Source organism: Oncorhynchus mykiss, chromosome 26 (assembly GCF_057628025.1).
Source record: "Oncorhynchus mykiss isolate SJ-2025 chromosome 26, ASM5762802v1, whole genome shotgun sequence".
Lineage (NCBI taxonomy): Eukaryota > Metazoa > Chordata > Actinopteri > Salmoniformes > Salmonidae > Oncorhynchus > Oncorhynchus mykiss.
In genome coordinates, this window is record NC_143047.1 from 29,204,198 (window position 1) to 29,225,749 (window position 21,552).

The 21,552-nt window shown below is 44.5% G+C and overlaps 1 protein-coding gene across 1 annotated transcript in view; it reads right to left on the reverse strand.

Annotated features, from left to right (window-relative positions):
- LOC110506750 (sodium-dependent noradrenaline transporter) overlaps positions 1-21,552 on the reverse strand; it is an 83,017-nt gene that overhangs the window by 16,183 nt on the left and 45,282 nt on the right. Inside the window, exons 5-7 of the mRNA XM_090222645.1 lie at positions 16,717-16,855; positions 6,106-6,240; positions 5,257-5,360 (exon numbers count right to left, since the gene is read on the reverse strand). Coding sequence (XP_090078771.1) covers positions 5,257-5,360; positions 6,106-6,240; positions 16,717-16,855 — 378 coding nt within the window. The remainder of the gene's footprint in view (positions 1-5,256; positions 5,361-6,105; positions 6,241-16,716; positions 16,856-21,552) is intronic.

Consider the following 21,552-nt stretch of genomic DNA (forward strand, 5'->3'; position numbering starts at 1 on the left):
GAGTCCCTGAAAACGCTGGAAATCAGGCTTGACAACCGGTAACGGGGGAGACAGCACCCCTTTGACACCACTCCAGCATTCTGGTTTCCTGAGCAACCCAAGGCCACCGGGCCTAGCATGGAGGATCCCATGCAGCTGGGTCGCACACGTCTGAGCCCACAGGACCGTGACAGGCGCATGCATGAAGGCTCCCTGGCGTTGTCTGTATTCCTTCTCAACCCTTGAAGCAGCAGTCATGGACAATTACATCAGGGAGTTGCTGGAGGCAGGTTTCAATCGTCCCTCTACATCCCCAGCTGGTGGGGTGGAGGGGTGGAGACACTGGTTGGAGAGGGCACCTCATCCTTTCATGATCTGGACGGACCATAAGAACTTGGTCTCCATTCAAGAAGCCAAGAGGTTGAACACTCGCCAGTTTTTTAACAGGTTTGATTTTACACTAGCCCATAGCCCGGGATCCTAGAATCAGAAGGCATTCTGTCGCTCCAACATGATGTCTCCAATGAGTTGAGGGATCCCGAGCCCATCATCCCCAGCTCACGCATTGTGGCCCCTGTGATATGGAGTATTGAGACCACAGTCCGACAAGCCCAGATCCAAGAACCTGACCCCGGCAATCAGCCCGGGTCCCAAGTACTGCAATGGGGACTCTCCTCTAAATGAACTGGGCATCAAAGGGTTAATCGGACACTGGCGTTTCTGAGGCAGAAATTCTGGTGGCCCAACATAATGGAGGATGTGAGATCCTTTGTTGGGGCCTGTTCCATCTGTGCCCAAAGCAAGTCTTCACGTCAGCGACCAGCCGGGTTGCTCCATCCCCAGCCAGCCCAAGACTCATCTGTCTGTAGATTTTATCACAGGGTTAACTCCATTTCAAGGGCTTACCACTATCCTGGTGGGGGTCTATCGGTTCTCCAAGGCAGTCCATTTCATCGCCTTACCCAGATGCCTTCAGTGAAGGAGACCGCTGATCTCTTGATTATCCATGTCTTTCGACTACACAGAGTTCCCCCGAACACTGTCTCAGATCGTGGGACTCAGTTTGTTGTATGTTATTGTAAGGCCTTCTGTTCCCCGTTGTAAGGCCTTCTGTTCCCCGAGTCTCTCATCGGGGTTCACCCTCAGTCTTATGGGCAAACTGAGCGGGCCAACCAGCAACTGGAGCAAGTTCCTCGTCTGGGCAGAGTATGCTCATAACACACTGCTGAACTCGCCATTTGAGTGTCAGTTCGGGTTCGCCGTCCCCTATTTCCTGAACAAGAGGCCGAAGCGGAGGTGCCATCAGCGACGATGTCATCACATCTGGATCAGAGCGCGATCCTCCTTGCTCCACTCCTATGCCTGACACCAACATCAGGAAAACCGGCACTGAAGACCTCTTTGACTCCTCCGACCGGTATAACGGGTGTGGCTGTCCACCTGTGATCTTCCCTTAAAGTTGGACTCGTGGAAGCTCGCTCCATGCTACATAGGACCATTCAATATCCTGAGGTCACATCAACCCGGTCACCTATCACCTCCAACTTCCCAGGTCCATGAGAGTCTGTCCGTCCTTTCATGTCTCCTGTCTCAAGCTGGTTATGACCAGTCCATTGTCTCCCCCGACACCTGCTCCTCTGCACCCTCGACTTGTGGATGGCCACCCGCCTTACATGGTCCGGCTTCTGTTGGAGGCTCGTTGAGTCCGAGGAACCCTGCAGCAGAGTTGTGGACTCGAGTCAGACTCGAGCCACAAATATGATGACTTGCAACTCAACTTTGACATTAACACCAATGTGACTTGACTTGGACTTGAGCCTTTAAAAATAAAAATGTATTTGTTTTATTATATTATTTTTACCACCTTTTTCTCCCCAATTTCATAGTATCCAATTGTTTAGTAGTTACTGTCTTGTCTCATCGCTACAACTCCCGTACGGGCTCGGGAGAGACAAAGGTCGAGAGCCATGCGTCCTCCGAAACACAACCCAACCAAGCCGCACTGCTTCTTAACACAGCGCGCATCCAACCCGGAAGCCAGCCGCACCAATGTGTCGGCGGAAACACAGTGCATCTAGCGACCTGGTCAGTGTGCACTGTGCCCGGCCCACCACAGGAGTCGCTAGTGCGCGATGAGACAAGGATATCCCTACCGGCCAAACCCTCCCTAACCCGGACGACGCTATGCCAATTGTGCGTCGCCCCATGGACCTCCCGGTCGTGGCCGGCTGCGACAGAGCCTGGGCTCAAACCCAGAGTGTCTGGTGGCACAGCTAGCACTGCGATGCAGTGCCTTAGGCCACTGCGCCACCCGGGAGCCTGGGGACTTGAGCCTTTTGACTCAACCTGATTTGATATCCTCCCCAAGCCCAAATATAAAATATTATGCTATTAAAAGTGTGCAGCACTTTGTGCCAACTGAGAAAAGGTTGTGCGTGGCAGTGCAGAGGAACGTCGGCGGGTGAATTCAGATGGAGCCCTTGGAAAGATGATACTCAAAATTATTATTTTCGGATATAAAGACGACGCTGTGTCAACAGAAAACGGATTGCAACTTGCAAAACATGCGGGAAGAAAATTACAGACGGAGGCACAACAATTTCCAACTTTGTTCGACATTTGAAGCTACAGAAAGAACGGTAAGTCATGGCTAATATAGCCGACAGCTATATAATTTAAAAGTTTACTAGTGTAGCATGTAGGCTAAAGTAATGTTAAATTAATGAGCCTCCACACAGTCAGTCAGTGCGGGAACGTGATAATTTAAAATAAATAAATTATTCAACCTTTATTTAACCAGGAAGGGCTCATTGAGATTTAAAATCTATTTTTCAAGAGCATCCTCACCAAGATAGGCAGCACCAAGTCATTACAAAAATGACAGACAAATAACATGAAAAACTACAAGTAATCTAGTAAAAACCATAGAATTCACAAGAGTATAACAAAATCAAAAACAGCAAATTAAAAACATTGACAGGTCAGGGAATCAGTCTCAAGGTCATTCATCATTTATTTAAAAATACCAATACCAAAGTTCTTCCAGTTTAAAAGTATTTTGTAAGGCGTTCCAAGACGATGGCGCAGAGTACATAAAAGCCCTTTTACCAAATTCAGTTCGGACATTTGGAACAGTTAGCAGGATAAAGTCCAGCGAACGAAGAGAGTACCCACCACATTTCTGAACAATAAAAATGCACAAATAAAAAGGTAGTAAACCCAAAAAGGCTATGTAAATAAAAGTATACCAGTGATTGAGTCTACCAGTGACTAGAGCCAACCCTGATATACAAAGTGCAGTGGTGCGTAAGGGTTTTGCAGTTTAAAATAAATCTCAAAGTGCCATGGTAAAGGGTGTCAATTGATCTCAAACACTGAGCGGAAGCATTCATATATACAGTACAATATCCCCATAGTCTAGTAAAGGCATACATGTAGCTGATACTAGCCTCCTTCTGGCTTCTGATGGGGTACGACAGTTGAACTAAGCTCATGAGGCATTTATAAGTTATATTCTTCAAGAATCAATGAGTGCATATCATTAATTAATATGTCCAAAAATGGATGCATCAACTGCTGATTGCCCCTTTAAAGAGTTACAATTTGTATTGGTTTTAATGAACCTTTTTGATGCCAGAGGGACTGGATGTTGTTTGAGAGCCTTTGAGGCCCACATGGAAATCAAACTAGGTGAAAGCCTGAAGACTGTTTGTGGACAGTAACCCACGATCAGTCAGCAGACATCAACCCACGATCAGTTAGCAAACATCAACCCACGATCAGTCAGCAGACATCAACCCACATACAGTCAGCAGACATCAACCCAGGTTCAGTCAGCAGACATCAACCCAGGTTCAGTCAGCAGACATCAACCCACGATCAGTCAGCAGACATCAACCCACGTTCAGTCAGCAGACAGACAGAGAGAACATGGACCACAGTCTGACCTCAACCGTCCCATCTGTGTACAATATGGAGAATAATACAACCAGCTGCTAGCCACTGAGATGTCCTTTGAGAATATCTACGGATGTAACAGCCAACTTTCACAAGTCCTCATTCAGCCTCTCAGCTCCCAAATATGGCCCAGCTGAGCACACATGAGGCCTTCAGCTGTGTTGGGGGGGGGGGGGGGGGGGGGTGTTTAGATCAGGACAAGTAATCTATAAGAGTGGAAAATTAAATTGGCTGTACAGCGTCACACTACAATAACACTACCCAGCTAACACATAAAGTTCTGAGAACCATATGTTTCCGAGAGCTTGGTGAGAGCGTCGCAGTCCTATTGTAATTTTGCATACAACCTTGCACAATGTTCTGTGAATGATGCAGGATACCCAGTTAGCACATACTGTTCTGAGAACCATATGTTTTTTAGGTGGGAAATTCACAACGATTTGGAGCAGATTGCTGACAAACTTAGCAGTGAGTGAGTGATGACCATAAAAACACACTGATGGCTATAGCTAATTAGCTGTGTTCAACAAGTATATTATTCTTCTCTTTATCTACCTCTATTTGTGATATTTTACCTTGCCTTGCTGGCTTGCTAGTTTGCTACGTAATCAATCCTCTGATGACATCTGGGATGTTGTAAATGATAACCATCTGAATACATGAGCTGCGTCTGAAGTTGGATGTGGTCATATTCACTTCAATGTAAACAAGCCCATTTTGCGAACCTGCGCATGCAACTTTTCATGATGCTGCCGGGAAATTGGTCTATAGAATGGGTGGACAATGGTCCATGGACAAACATTACTGTACTGTTACCACTGCAGCCAGCGAGACACCTACTGACCTATGCATACGCAAACACAGCTGGAATACAAAAGAGACCATATATCTACACAATTTTTTTTAAAGCAGAATGGGTCTGATAGCAGCTCCCACCTCTCTACTTTCACAGGAACCTATTCGTGATGACAAGGATCAGCAGACCCCACAGTCTAATGTCTGCTTCTCTGTGAGGGGTTTAGAGGACGACAGAATGGCAGGGAAGGTAACACTGCCTATGGCTATAGCCATCATCTGGCCTAGCATGGCCTGCACTTATCCTGTTAGCTCCAAGCCAGAAGGTCCACTGGCCTGATACACATCACCTTTCTGTCCAGTTAAAACAGGAAAGACAAACCTAAAGAGAACTAAACTAAGCACAGGATCTGTTCTATCTCATTGCCTGGTTACGGGTTATAGAAGGTCATGTAAGCCTTGTAAGGTCATGATAGAGAAACACTGAGGACAGCACGGTGATATCAACACAGTGATACGTCTTACCTGTAACAGTTGTTGTCAAATTTATTGTAGCTGGCAAATGCAATGAGCACTCCAAAGCCAGCTCCCAATGAGTAGAAGATCTGGGTAGCAGCATCAATCCACACCTACAGCAGGAACATAGAAAGATACTTTATGTGTTGCTCTCAAAGATTTGTCCTCGTGGCCTGTGTGATCTAGCGGGGACAGCCTCTGACCCCGGCCCACTGCCCTTTGACTCCCCCTTCCCCTATCCCCCCACCTTTCCAACACTTTACTATCTCTTCAATCAAGCGAAGAAATATTTGTCCTCAAAGAGCCTATGGCATTACAATACGATACAGAGAAGAGCACTACATTTGACAGAATCTCTCCTGAGTACTTACTATCTACTGACTATTGGCTCTAAATAATCTTGTCTCTGATATGATTCCTTGGCCATGTTTTCAAAAAGAGCTCCTTACCATTAATTTACTGCGTTCTATATTGAATATGGCATATTATGCAAAATCACGACCTCCCAGTTTTTTTAATCCAATCTTTTTATCCCTCCACTTTGTTTACAAAAACAGCTAACACATGTTTTGGTTTCTAAATGAGTTAATTACATGTATTTCCATATTGGACGTGACTATGGGAGCTCTAGCAGTAACACTGTCCTGCACTCTGAGGCTGTGTCTCTCAGTAAAAGGGTTTACAAATTCGTGTATATTTTCCAAAATTTCCAGGTTTTAAGAAATCTTGTTCGTTTGATCCCGAATTTCTAGTTAATTCTCTCTTGATTCCAGGAACTTGTGATTTTTTAAGTAATTGGAAATATTGCATCCCTAACTTCAGTAACACACTGTATTGTACTCTAAAGACCTGTCTGACCTTGGGGTCGTTGAGTTGTTTAAAGTCGATGTGGAGGTAGGCCCGTATGCCGTCCATAGCCCCTGGCAGAGTGATGCCTCTGATCAGCAGGACGAACAGCACCACATAGGGCATGGTGGCAGTGATGTACACCACCTGGACACAACACAACACAACAAAACACAGAACATTAGATACATGACACTGTAGTGTTCAATACACCAACTGGACACAACACAACACAGAACATTAGATACATGACACCGTAGTGTTCAATACACCACCTGGACACAACACAACAACACAGAACATTAGATACATGACAACAGTAGTGTTCAATACACCACCTGGACACAACACAACACAGAACATTAGATACATGACAACAGTAGTGTTCAATACACCACCTGGACACAACACAACAACACAGAACATTAGATACATGACAACAGTAGTGTTCAATACACCACCTGGACACAACACAACAACACAGAACATTAGCTACATGACAACAGTAGTGTTCAATACACCACCTGGACACAACACAACAGCACAGAACATTAGATACATGACAACAGTAGTGTTCAATACACCACCTGGACACAACACAACAACACAGAACACTAGCTACATGACAACAGTAGTGTTCAATACACCACCTGGACACAACAACACAACACAGAACATTAGATGCATGACAACAGTAGTGTTCAATACACCACCTGGACACAACACAACAACACAGAACATTAGCTACATGACAACAGTAGTGTTCAATACACCACCTGGACACAACACAACACAACAACACAGAACATTAGATACATGACAACAGTAGTGTTCAATACACCACCTGGACACAACACAACACAGAACATTAGATACATGACAACAGTAGTGTTCAATACACCACCTGGACACAACACAACAACACAGAACATTAGCTACATGACAACAGTAGTGTTCAATACACCACCTGGACACAACAACACAACACAGAACATTAGATACATGACAACAGTAGTGTGCAATACACCACCTGGACACAACACAACAACACAGAACATTAGCTACATGACAACAGTAGTGTTCAATACACCACCTGGACACAACACAACACAGAACATTAGCTACATGACAACAGTAGTGTTCAATACACCACCTGGACACAACACAACAACACAACACAGAACATTAGCTACATGACAACAGTAGTGTTCAATACACCACCTGGACACAACACAACACAGAACATTAGCTACATGACAACAGTAGTGTTCAATACACCACCTGGACACAACACAACAACACAACACAGAACATTAGATACATGACAACAGTAGTGTTCAATACACCACCTGGACATAACACAACAACACAACACAGAACATTAGATACATGACAACAGTAGTGTTCAATACACCACCTGGACATAACACAACAACACAACACAGAACATTAGATACATGACAACAGTAGTGTTCAATACACCACCTGGACACAACACAACACAGAACATTAGATACATGACAACAGTAGTGTTCAATACACCACCTGGACACAACACAACAACACAGAACATTAGATACATGACAACAGTAGTGTTCAATACACCACCTGGACACAACAACACAACACAGAACATTAGATACATGACAACAGTAGTGTTCAATACACCACCTGGACACAACAACACAACACAGAACATTAGATATATGACAACAGTAGTGTTCAATACAGCACCTGGACACAACACAACAACACAGAACATTAGATACATGACAACAGTAGTGTTCAATACACCACCTGGACACAACACAACAACACAACACAGAACATTAGATACATGACAACAGTAGTGTTCAATACACCACCTGGACACAACACAACAACACAGAACATTAGATACATGACAACAGTAGTGTTCAATACACCACCTGGACACAACACAACAACACAGAACATTAGCTACATGACAACAGTAGTGTTCAATACACCACCTGGACACAACACAACAACACAACACAGAACATTAGATACATGACAACAGTAGTGTTCAATACACCACCTGGACACAACACAACAACACAGAACATTAGATACATGACAACAGTAGAGTTCAATACACCACCTGGACACAACACAACAACACAGAACATTAGATACATGACAACAGTAGTGTTCAATACACCACCTGGACACAACACAACAACACAGAACATTAGCTACATGACAACAGTAGTGTTCAATACACCACCTGGACACAACACAACAACACAGAACATTAGCTACATGACAACAGTAGTGTTCAATACACCACCTGGACACAACACAACAACACAACACAGAACATTAGATACATGACAACAGTAGTGTTCAATACACCACCTGGACACAACACAACAACACAGAACATTAGCTACATGACAACAGTAGTGTTCAATACACCACCTGGACACAACACAACAACACAACACAGAACATTAGCTACATGACAACAGTAGTGTTCAATACACCACCTGGACACAACACAACAACACAGAACATTAGCTACATGACAACAGTAGTGTTCAATACACCACCTGGACACAACACAACAACACAACACAGAACATTAGATACATGACAACAGTAGTGTTCAATACACCACCTGGACACAACACAACAACACAGAACATTAGCTACATGACAACAGTAGTGTTCAATACACCACCTGGACACAACACAACAACACAACACAGAACATTAGATACATGACAACAGTAGTGTTCAATACACCACCTGGACACAACACAACAACACAGAACATTAGATACATGACAACAGTAGTGTTCAATACACCACCTGGACACAACACAACAACACAGAACATTAGATACATGACAACAGTAGTGTTCAATACACCACCTGGACACAACACAACACAGAACATTAGATACATGACAACAGTAGTGTTCAATACACCACCTGGACACAACACAACAACACAGAACTTTAGATATATGACAACAGTAGTGTTCAATACACCACCTGGACACAACAAAACAAAACACAGAACATTAGATACATGACAACAGTAGTGTTCAATACACCACCTGGACACAACACAACAACACAACACAGAACATTAGACACATGACAACAGTAGTGTTCAATACACCACCTGGACACAACACAACAACACAACACAGAACATTAGATACATGACAACAGTAGTGTTCAATACACCACCTGGACACAACAACACAACACAGAACATTAGATACATGACAACAGTAGTGTTCAATATACCACCTGGACACAACACAACAACACAGAACATTAGCTACATGACAACAGTAGTGTTCAATACACCACCTGGACACACCACAACAACACAGAACATTAGATACATGACAACAGTAGTGTTCAATACACCACCTGGACACAACACAACAACACAGAACATTAGCTACATGACAACAGTAGTGTTCAATACACCACCTGGACACAACAACACAACACAGAACATTAGATACATGACAACAGTAGTGTTCAATACACCACCTGGACACAACACAACAACACAGAACATTAGCTACATGACAACAGTAGTGTTCAATACACCACCTGGACACAACACAACAACACAGAACATTAGATACATGACAACAGTAGTGTTCAATACACCACCTGGACACAACAACACAACACAGAACATTAGATACATGACAACAGTAGTGTTCAATACACCACCTGGACACAACACAACAACACAGAACATTAGCTACATGACAACAGTAGTGTTCAATACACCACCTGGACACAACACAACAACACAGAACATTAGATACATGACAACAGTAGTGTTCAATACACCACCTGGACACAACAACACAACACAGAACATTAGATACATGACAACAGTAGTGTTCAATACATCACCTGGACACAACACAACACAGAACATTAGATAAAATCAAATCAAATCAAATCAAATTTTATTTGTCACATACACATGGTTAGCAGATGTTAATGCGAGTGTAGCGAAATGCTTGTGCTTCTAGTTCCGACAATGCAGTAATAACCAACAAGTAATCTAACTAACAATACCAAAACTACTGTCTTATACACAGTGTAAGGGGATAAAGAATATGTACATAAGGATATATGAATGAGTGATGGTACAGAGCAGCATAGACAGGATACAGTAGATGGTATCGAGTACAGTATATACATGAGGTGAGTATGTAAACAATGTGGCATAGTTAAAGTGGCTAGTGATACATGTATTACATAAGGATGCAGTCGATGATATAGAGTACAGTATATACGTATGCATATGAGATGAATAATGTAGGGTAAGTAACATTATACAGTGCCTTGCGATAGTATTCGGCCCCCTTGAACTTTGCGACCTTTTGCCACATTTCAGGCTTCAAACATAAAGTTATAAAACTGTATTTTTTTGTGAAGAATCAACAACAAGTGGGACACAATCATGAAGTGGAACGACATTTATTGGATATTTCAAACTTTTTTAACAAATCAAAAACTGAAAAATTGGGCGTGCAAAATTCTTCAGCCCCTTTACTTTCAGTGCAGCAAACTCTCTCCAGAAGTTCAGTGAGGATCTCTGAATGATCCAATGTTGACCTAAATGACTAATGATGATAAATACAATCCACCTGTGTGTAATCAAGTCTCTGTATAAATGCACCTGCACTGTGATAGTCTCAGAGGTCCGTTAAAAGCGCAGAGAGCATCATGAAGAACAAGGAACAGGTCCGAGATACTGTTGTGAAGAAGTTTAAAGCCGGATTTGGATACAAAAAGATTTCCCAAGCTTTAAACATCCCAAGGAGCACTGTGCAAGCGATAATATTGAAATGGAAGGAGTATCAGACCACTGCAAATCTACCAAGACCTGGCCGTCCCTCTAAACTTTCAGCTCATACATGGAGAAGACTGATCAGAGATGCAGCCAAGAGGCCCATGATCACTCTGGATGAACTGCAGAGATCTACAGCTGAGGTGGGAGACTCTGTCCATAGGACAACAATCAGTCGTATATTGCACAAATCTGGCCTTTATGGAAGAGTGGCAAGAAGAAAGCCATTTCTTAAAGATATCCATAAAAAGTGTTGTTTAAAGTTTGCCACAAGCCACCTGGGAGACACACCAAACATGTGGAAGAAGGTGCTCTGGTCAGATGAAAGCAAAATTGAACTTTTTGGCAACAATGCAAAACGTTATGTTTGGCGTAAAAGCAACACAGCTGAACACACCATCCCCACTGTCAAAAATGGTGGTGGCAGCATCATGGTTTGGGCCTGCTTTTCTTCAGCAGGGACAGGGAAGATGGTTAAAATTGATGGGAAGATGGATGGAGCCAACTACAGGACCATTCTGGAAGAAAACCTGATGGAGTCTGCAAAAGACATGCGACTGGGACGGAGATTTGTCTTCCAACAAGACAATGATCCAAAACATAAAGCAAAATCTACAATGGAATGGTTCAAAAATAAACATATCCAGGTGTTAGAATGGCCAAGTCAAAGTCCAGACCTGAATCCAATCGAGAATCTGTGGAAAGAACTGAAAACTGCTGTTCACAAATGCTCTCCATCCAACCTCACTGAGCTCGAGCTGTTTTGCAAGGAGGAATGGGAAAAAATTTCAGTCTCTCGATGTACAAAACTGATAGACATACCCCAAGCGACTTACAGCTGTAATCGCAGCAAAAGGTGGCGCTACAAAGTATTAACTTAAGGGGGCTGAATAATTTTGCACGCCCAATTTTTCAGTTTTTGATTTGTTAAAAAAGTTTGAAATATCCAATAAATGTCGTTCCACTTCATGATTGTGTCCCACTTGTTGTTGATTCTTCACAAAAAAATACAGTTTTATAACTTTATGTTTGAAGCCTGAAATGTGGCAAAAGGTCGCTAAGTTCAAGGGGGCCGAATACTTTCGCAAGGCACTGTATAAGGTAGCATTGTTTAAAGTGGCTAGTGATACCCCGGTGATGCGTTGTGCAGACCTCACTACCCTCTGGAGAGCCTTACGGTTGAGGGCGGTGCAGTTGCCATACCAGGCGGTGATACAGCCCGCCAGGATGCTCTCGATTGAGCATCTGTAGAAGTTTGTGAGTGCTTTTGGTGACAAACCGAATTTCTTCAGCCTCCTGAGGTTGAAGAGGCGCTGCTGCGCCTTCTTCACGATGCTGTCTGTGTGAGTGGACCAATTCAGTTTGTCTGTGATGTGTATGCCGAGGAACTTAAAACTTGCTACCCTCTCCACTACTGTTCCATCAATGTGGATAGGGGGGTGTTCCCTCTGCTGTTTCCTGAAGTCCACAATCATCTCCTTAGTTTTGTTGACGTTGAGTGTGAGGTTATTTTCCTGACACCACACTCAGAGGGCCCTCACCTCCTCCCTGTAGGCCGTCTCGTCGTTGTTGGTAATCAAGCCTACCACTGTTGTGTCGTCCGCAAACTTGATGATTGAGTTGGAGGCGTGCGTGGCCACGCAGTCGTGGGTGAACAAGGAGTACAGGAGAGGGCTCAGAACACACCCTTGTGGGGCCCCAGCGTTGAGGATCAGCGGGGTGGAGATGTTGTTGCCTACCCTCACCACCTGGGGGCGGCCCGTCAGGAAGTCCAGTACCCAGTTGCACAGGGCGGGGTCGAGACCCAGGGTCTCGAGCTTTATGACGAGCTTGGAGGGTACTATGGTGTTAAATGCCGAGCTGTAGTCGATGAACAGCATTCTCACATAGTTAGGTATTCCTCTTGTCCAGATGGGTTAGGGCAGTGTGCAGTGTGGTTGAGATTGCATCGTCTGTGGACCTATTTGGGCGGTAAGCAAATTGGAGTGGGTCTAGGGTGTCGGGTAGGGTGGAGGTGATATGGTCCTTGACTAGTCTCTCAAAGCACTTCATGATGATGGAAGTGAGTGCTACGGGGCGGTAGTCGTTTAGCTCAGTTACCTTAGCTTTCTTGGGTACAGGAACAATGGTGGCCCTCTTGAAGCATGTGGGAACAGCAGACTGGTATAGGGATTGATTGAATATGTCCGTAAACACACCGGCCAGCTGGTCTGCGCATGCTCTGAGGGCGCGGCTGGGGATGCCGTCTGGGCCTGCAGCCTTGCGAGGGTTAACACGTTTAAATGTCTTACTCACCTCGGCTGCAGTGAAGGAGAGTCTGCATGTTTTTGTTGCAGGCCATTTCAGTGGCACTGTATTGTCCTCAAAGCGGGCAAAAAAGTTATTTAGTCTGCCTGGGAGCAGGACATCCTGGTCCGTGACTGGGCTGGATTTCTTCTTGTAGTCCGTGATTGACTGTAGACCCTGCCGCATGCCTCTTGTGTCTGAGCCGTTGAATTGAGATTCTACTTTGTCTCTATACTGACGCTTAGCTTGTTTGATAGCCTTGCGGAGGGAATAGCTGCACTGTTTGTATTCGGTCATGTTTCCGGTCACCTTGCCCTGATTAAAAGCAGTGGTTCGCGCTTTCAGTTTCACGCGAATGCTGCCATCAATCCACGGTTTCTGGTTAGGGAATGTTTTAATCGTTGCTATGGGAACGACATCTTCAACGCACGTTCTAATGAACTCGCACACCGAATCAGCGTATTGGTCAATATTGTTATCTGACGCAATACGAAACATGTCCCAGTCCACGTGATGGAAGCAGTCTTGGAGTGTGGAGTCAGCTTGGTCGGACCAGCGTTGGACAGACCTCAGCGTGGGAGCCTCTTGTTTTAGTTTCTGTCTGTAGGCAGGGATCAACAAAATGGAGTCGTGGTCAGCTTTTCTGAAAGGAGGGCGGGGCCGGGCCTTATATGCGTCGCGGAAGTTAGAGTAACAATGATCCAAGGTTTTTCCACCCCTGGTTGCGCAATCGATATGCTGATAAAATTTAGGGAGTCTTGTTTTCAGATTAGCTTTGTTAAAATCCCCAGCTACAATGAATGCAGCCTCCGGATAAATGGATTCCAGTTTGCAAAGAGTCAAATAAAGTTTGTTCAGAGCCATCGATGTGTCTGCTTGGGGGGGGGATATATACGGCTGTGATTATAATCGAAGAGAATTCTCTTGGTAGATAATGCGGTCTACATTTGATTGTGAGGAATTCTAAATCAGGTGAACAGAAGGATTTGAGTTCCTGTATGTTTCTTTCATCACACCATGTCTCGTTAGCCATAAGGCATACGCCCCCGCCCCTCTTCTTACCAGAAAGATGTTTGTTTCTGTCCGCGCGATGCGTGGAGAAACCCGCTGGCTGCACCGCCTCGGATAGCGTCTCTCCAGTGAGCCATGTTTCCGTGAAGCAAAGAACGTTACAGTCTCTGATGTCCCTCTGGAATGCTACCCTTGCTCGGATTTCATCAACCTTGTTGTCAAGAGACTGGACATTGGCGAGAAGAATGCTAGGGAGTGGTGCACGATGTGCCCGTCTCCGGAGTCTGACCAGAAGACCACCTCGTTTCCCTCTTTTTCGTAGTCGTTTTTTTGGGTCGCTGCATGGGATCCATTCCGTTGTCTTGGGTGAAAGGCAGAACACAGGATCCGCGTCGCGAAAAGCATATTCTTGGTCGTACTGATGGTGAGTTGACGCTGATCTTATATTCAGTAGTTCTTCTCGACTGACTGTATGTAATGAAACCTAAGATGACCTGGGGTACTAATGTAAGAAATAACACGTAAAAAAACAAAACACTGCATAGTTTCCTAGGAACGCGAAGCGAGGCGGCCATCTCTGTCGGCGCCGGAAAATAGGATGATACAGGAGATACATGACAACAGTAGGGTTCAATACACCACCTGGACACAACACAACACAGAACATTAGATACATGACTGCTTGCACCTGTCTTTTCCTACCATCACTGATTTTGCTGATAGCTACTTTACTGAGGGAAAATGTACACGCTACGACTGTGATATGTGGTTGTCTCACCTAGCTATCTTAAGATGAAGGCACTAATTGTAAGCCGCTCTGGATAAGAGCGTCTACCTGCAACCAAAAACATTTCTTCAGGCTTATACTATGGGGACAGCAGAATAACCCCTTATTGTTCTAGATAGCACCTGTATTACTAAGAGTGTACAGTAGAGTTCAAAACACCACCTGGACAACATAACATTATAGATGACTCATTATTGCTGTGAGATCATGTCCTATGACATACAGACATCATGTGAATTGTTGTATTCTCCCTGGTCTGTCAGCTTTGGTCAACGTATAGATGTTCTTTTTCTGATGTGTGTAGACTCACGCACCAAGCCGTACTAAACAGGGCTTAGATCTGTCAACTCAGAGACGGGTTATTGTCACACTCAGGTTACTGTTTATAGATGTTTATTTCTCAAGGTACTGTAGTGTAGCACAACCACAGGTCATTTTGTGTACAGTAGGAGTAAGTCCTATACTAGGGAAAGGGGATACCGAAATGTGTCTTCCGCATTTAACCCAACCCCTCTGAATCAGAGAGGTGCAGGGGGCTGCTTTAATCAACGTTGTCGGCGCCCAGGGAGCAGTTGTTGTTAGGGGTTAACTGCCTTGCTCAAGGGCAGAATGACAGATTTTTCCACCTTGTCGGCTCGGGATTCAAACCAGTGACCTTTCAGTTACTGGCCCAATGCTTTTAACCGCTCACCTACCTGCCTACTACAGTAGGAGTGTATGTTGTATTACAGTAGGAGTGTGTGTTATATTACAGTAGGTGTGTGTGTTGTATTACAGTAGGAGTGTGTGTTGTACTACAGTAGGAGTGTGTGTTATATTACATTAGGAGTGTGTGTTGTACTACAGTAGGAGTGTGTGTTGTATTGAAATAGGAGTGTGTGTTGTATTACAGTATGAGTGTGTGTTATACTACAGTAGAAGTGTGTATTGTATTACAGTAGAAGTGTGTATTATATTACAGTAGCAGTGTGGTATTACAGTAGGAGTGTGTGTTATATTACAGTAGGAGTGTGTGTTATATTACAGTAGGAGTGTGTGTTGTATTACAGTAGGTGTGTGTGTTGTATTACAGTAGGAGTGTGTGTTGTACTACAGTAGGAGTGTGTGTTATATTACAGTAGGAGCGTGTGTTGTATTACAGTAGGAGTGTGTGTTGTATTACAGTAGCAATGTGTGCTATATTACAGTAGGAGTGTGTGTTGTACTACAGTAGGAGTGTGTGTTATATTACAGTAGGAGTGTGTGTTGTATTACAGTAGGAGTATGTGTTGTATTACAGTAGGAGTGTGTGTTGTATTACAGTAGGAATGTGTGCTATATTACAGTAGGAGTGTGTGTTGTACTACAGTAGGAGTGTGTGTTATATTACAGCAGGAGTGTGTGTTATATTACAGTAGGTGTGTGTGTTGTATTACAGTAGGAGTGTGTGTTGTACTACAGTAGGAGTGTGTGTTATATTACAGTAGGAGCGTGTGTTGTATTACAGTAGGAGTGTGTGTTGTATTACAGTAGCAATGTGTGCTATATTACAGTAGGAGTGTGTGTTGTACTACAGTAGGAGTGTGTGTTATATTACAGTAGGAGTGTGTGTTGTATTACAGTAGGAGTGTGTGTTGTATTACAGTAGGAGTGTGTGCTGTCCTAAGCGGTAGGGTACAGCACAGTGTGTCAACAGTACCTTGCCGGAGGACTTGACGCCCTTCCAGAGACTGAAGTAGAGAAGAAAGACCACAGCCACCAGACAGAGGACCAGCTCCCAGCGAGGCATGCCCAGGTCCTGGATCCCCCTGCTCTCATGGAGGTGGAGTACGCCACGCCTGGAGAACACACACACACTAAGGCTGAGTCCTGATTCTACAAGCTTCTACCGTAGTGTCCTTTGCACACTTTCACATGGCCAATGCTTACACCAACCAACCCTATGCAATGACGGGGAGTCTGAAAGTGTGTACTTCTGGAAAAGGGTGTAGAATCTGGAAGCATCCACATACTTAACAAGACAGTGGTGTGGAGGATGACATGTGTAACACACACAGACCACACACTCCAACAACACACCCAACTTCTTTTAGAACCAGATTTATGACCAAACTGTCCACAGCATAGATACCTCATAAAACACAAAGAAAAAGACAGGAAGATAGACATGCTTATTAGGAAACATACAGTATGAGGCTATATTGCAGGCTGCCCACAGTATTCTCTTTTTCCTGGCCTGCCCACAGAGTGCTGTGATTGTATGGTGGATCCACCCAGGCTATGACTCAGCTAGGACAGACTCAACACATGAACAGTCCCTGTCTGACCCTGAGAAGAGTGAGGGGAGTCACTCTTCTCAGACAGGATTATGACAACACCCAACAGTCAGTCATCTACACACCATTTACTCCAGTCTGAACTTAAACCACTTCAATCAGGTAGAAAGTGTGTAGAAATGATAATGAACTCAACTTTTTAAAATAATCTCAACCATTTTTCTTCAATCACAGTATTTTCAATATGGAGCTATCAGCAGCAGTATTTTCAATATAGAGCTATCAGCAGCAGTATTTTGGTTGATTTTGTGGTCTCGAGCCAGTGATATTATTAACATGAATTTGGGCAAAATTGAATTATTGACAATGAATGAGGTGGGAATGTTGTTCATTTGTCATATAATTGTCACATTTAATATCAATATAGCATTAAAAATAGTTTTCCAGATTGTATTTTGGCGATTCTTTTTCACCATGTGAATATTGGGTCGCGACAGAGACAACCTGGTTCAATTTGGTTCCTGAGGCAAAACCAGTTGAGAACCACTGATTTAGAGGTGTTAAAACCCAGTCACAGCATCTATATACATTCATCATTGAACTAACCATTCCACAAGCTTACTGTTACTGCTCACTAAATCAAACAAGTTAAGAATGAGAAGCAAAGTTCAAAGCTTTTATCTCAACATATTATGATCCCCATTTGTTCTGTATCCATTCAATCATCTCGCTAACAGAATCACGAGGGAAGAATGAAGGACTCAGGTTTTGGAGTACCTGAGAAAATATGTTCTAGTCTTAACATGCACAAAAGCACGCATGCATGCACACACACACACTCTCTCACACTCCTTCAAAGACCTTGGCAGCTAGAGGTTTTAATAGCAGACTTTGTCAACCCTCTTGGGAGCCATTCCCCTCATAACACTCGCTCAAAGGTTCAAGTGCTTACCAGAACATATATAACAGAGGGGAGATGGCAGGAAGACAATTGATGTCTCATCCTTCCCTATATAAATATTGTTTCCTGCTATCCATCTCCTCATTCCCAGATCATCCTCGGATCTTCCCAGGACAGGCATACTGAGCCACACCTGCTCTGAGTCTCACCGGACTGACCAGACTGACAGCGGATCTGGATCAACTTCCAGCTCAGCGATATTAGGGAGCATCCCGTTCCTGCTCTGCATCTCAAGTGGCACCCTATTCCCTTTATAGTGCACTACTTTTGTCCAGGGACCATAGGGATTTGGTCAAAAGCTGTGCACTATATAAAGGAATAGATTGTCATTTAAAGACACTGCCTTGCTCAAAGGGAAGCAGGGGTCAGAGGTCTTAGTGTTTAAATGATCAACGGTATTGACCAATATTGACCTCTAATGAGAACGGCCATGTGTTTTTTTCCCTCTTCTTCTAAACTGAGTAAGGAGGAAGGAGTAAACGTGAGTCATCACAAGTGGACAGTATTATGGGACATCTGATCTCATTCTAATCGCAGAGGGTGCCCTAAAACAATTTAAGTTTACATCGAGATGACAGATGGTTTGTTTCTGCTTTGAAAACACAGCATTTAAAAACCAGGTAACCATAGCTCCCTGAGGAGCGGGGATGATGGCTGCTTGTTTCTTCATCTTCCAGTCTTAGAAACAGGCCTGAGGCTCAGTGTTACAGCCCAGCCGAGGGCTCACCACCATTGGGGAGAGAGATGTGGGACTCCATGGAGCCGACAACAAAGAGCCAGGCCAGAATTATGCTCACCACGAAGCTCATATCCAAGACAACATTATCTTTAGGGTCTCCTCTGTCTCTCCAAGACCTGATGTTTTGTCTGCTGTCTCTTTCTGGAGCGCTCAAAGTTGTTGTCATGTGTTGCTGCCATGCTGTGTTGTTGTCTTAGGTCTGAGGTCTCTTCATGTAGTGTTGTGGTGTCTCTCTTGTCGTGAAGTGTGTTTTGTCCTATATGTGTATTTGTAATCCCAGCCATGTCCCCGCAGGAGGCCTTCTGCCTTTTGGTAGGCCGCCATTGTAAATAAGAATTTGTTTTTAACTGACTAGGTATCCCCCTTTCCCTAATACTATGTTCACTTGCCTAGTTAAATAAAGGTTTAATAAAATAAATCAAAATAACACCCATCCTATTCATCAGAGAAACAGCTGTCTAAGGGCTGCACATCAAAACAATCCATTCTTCATCTTCATTATCTGTTTCTGATTCCTCCTCTCTGTCTGTTTGACCGGTGGGCTAGCGAGGCGATTTCATCCGGCGGGCAGCCTCTCTGTGATTATGCTGATAAGTGTAGCTACGAAATTACATGTGGATCTGATGCCCCCGGATGGTTACACAACCCACTGCCTGGCAAGCCAGAAGAGAAGACACAGGAACAAGCCAACTGTCTGTCCAGACTAGACATCAAGGACAAGGGGACTGTCAGATCAGACAGCCCAGTCCTAACGTGATTTATATCCTGATGATAATACATTTAAAGCTGTTAGAACACATGTTCAAAATCATTTTCCACTTCACCAGGTGAAGAGAGAGATAGAGGAGAAGGCAGGTGAGGAGAGGAGAGGAGAGGGCAGGTGAGGAGAGGAGAGGAGAGGGCAGGTGAGGAGAGGAGAGGACAGGTGAGGAGAGGAGAGGACAGGTGAGGAGAGGAGAGGGCAGGTGAGGAGAGGAGAGGGCAGGTGAGGAGAGGAGAGGGCAGGAGAGGAGAGGAGAGGGCAGGTGAGGAGAGGAGAGGGCAGGTGAGGAGAGGAGAGGAGAGGGCAGGTGAGGAGAGGAGAGGAGAGGGCAGGTGAGGAGAGGAGAGGAGAGGACAGGTGAGGAGAGGAGAGGGCAGGTGGGGAGAGGAGAGGGCAGGTGAGGAGAGGAGAGGGCAGGAGAGGAGAGGAGAGGGCAGGTGAGGAGAGGAGAGGGCAGGAGAGGAGAGGGCAGGAGAGGAGAGGAGAGGGCAGGATAGGAGAGGAGAGGGCAGGAGAGGAGAGGAGATGGCAGGAGAGGAAAGTAGAGGAGAGGATAGGAGAGGAGAGGGCAGGAGAGGAGAGGAGAGGAGAGGAGATGAGAGGAGAGTGCAGGTGAGGGAAGAGGAGAGGGCAGGTGAGGAGAGGAGAGGAGAGGGCAGGTGAGGAGAGGAGAGGGCAGGTGAGGAAAGGAGAGGGCAGGTGAGGAGAGGAGAGGGCAGGTGAGGAGAGGAGAGGAGAGGGCAGGTGAGGAGAGGAGAGGAGAGGGCAGGAGAGGAGAGGAGAGGAGAGGGCAGGAGAGGAGAGGAGAGGATAGGAGAGGAGAGGAGAGGAGAGGAGAGGAGAGGACAGGACAGGAGAGGAGAGGGCAGGTGAGGAGAGGAGAGGAGAGGAGAGGAGAGGAGAGGAGAGGAGAGGAGAGGAGAGGAGAGGAGAGGAGAGGAGAGGAGAGGAGAGGAGAGGAGAGGAGCTGTATAAGAAAGACAGAACGGAATAAGAGACAGACACGTTGATATTTCTGACTAGTCATGTATAAGGCAGGGGGTCTAGGGTTGTTGTGGTGCATCCATCTGATCTGTACAGTCCATCTGATATCACACTAACCATAAATGTTATCAAACATCAACGCATGTTCTTTGGACCAGTTATACTAGAGCCAAACTCTTATCTGCTTTCCCTGAAATGGTCAACACATCAGTGATCTGAAGCTAGTTGGCCAAAGTATATCAATCCCTAAGGCCTCTTTTACAAATTCTGGGCTAAAATGTTCTTTAAGAAGCACATATACACAACAGAGACACACATTTAATATGGTAGTGATATGAACAATATGCCATAAAAAAAAGAAGGAAAACAATGTCTTCCAGGAAAATTTGAAGCAATACTGTATGCTTTATCAAATATGATTGACAAGTATTAATCTCTTTGGGCCATTTTCCCAGACATGTATAGCATGTTCTCCAGAATGAGGTAAACGTCTGTCTTCACTTTAAGTAGACAAACCAAGCAGGATCACTACTTACTACAAATACCCAGAACCATGCAAGTGGAACTGATGGAAAGTGAGATTGATTAAATAAAAGCTAATTATCTCTTATGTAATTGTTCAAGCAATTTCCTCAAAAAACTGTTTAATTGAGCACTTCATCAATCGAGTGACAGTGAAGTCAATCATCTAAAAATGCAAATAGCCCTTTTTTAAGGCCTATTTGGGCTATTTGACCCTATAGCAGAACTCTTTTTGGTTCCATGTAGAACCCTCTATAGAAAGGGTTCTATATGGAACCGAAAAGGGTTCT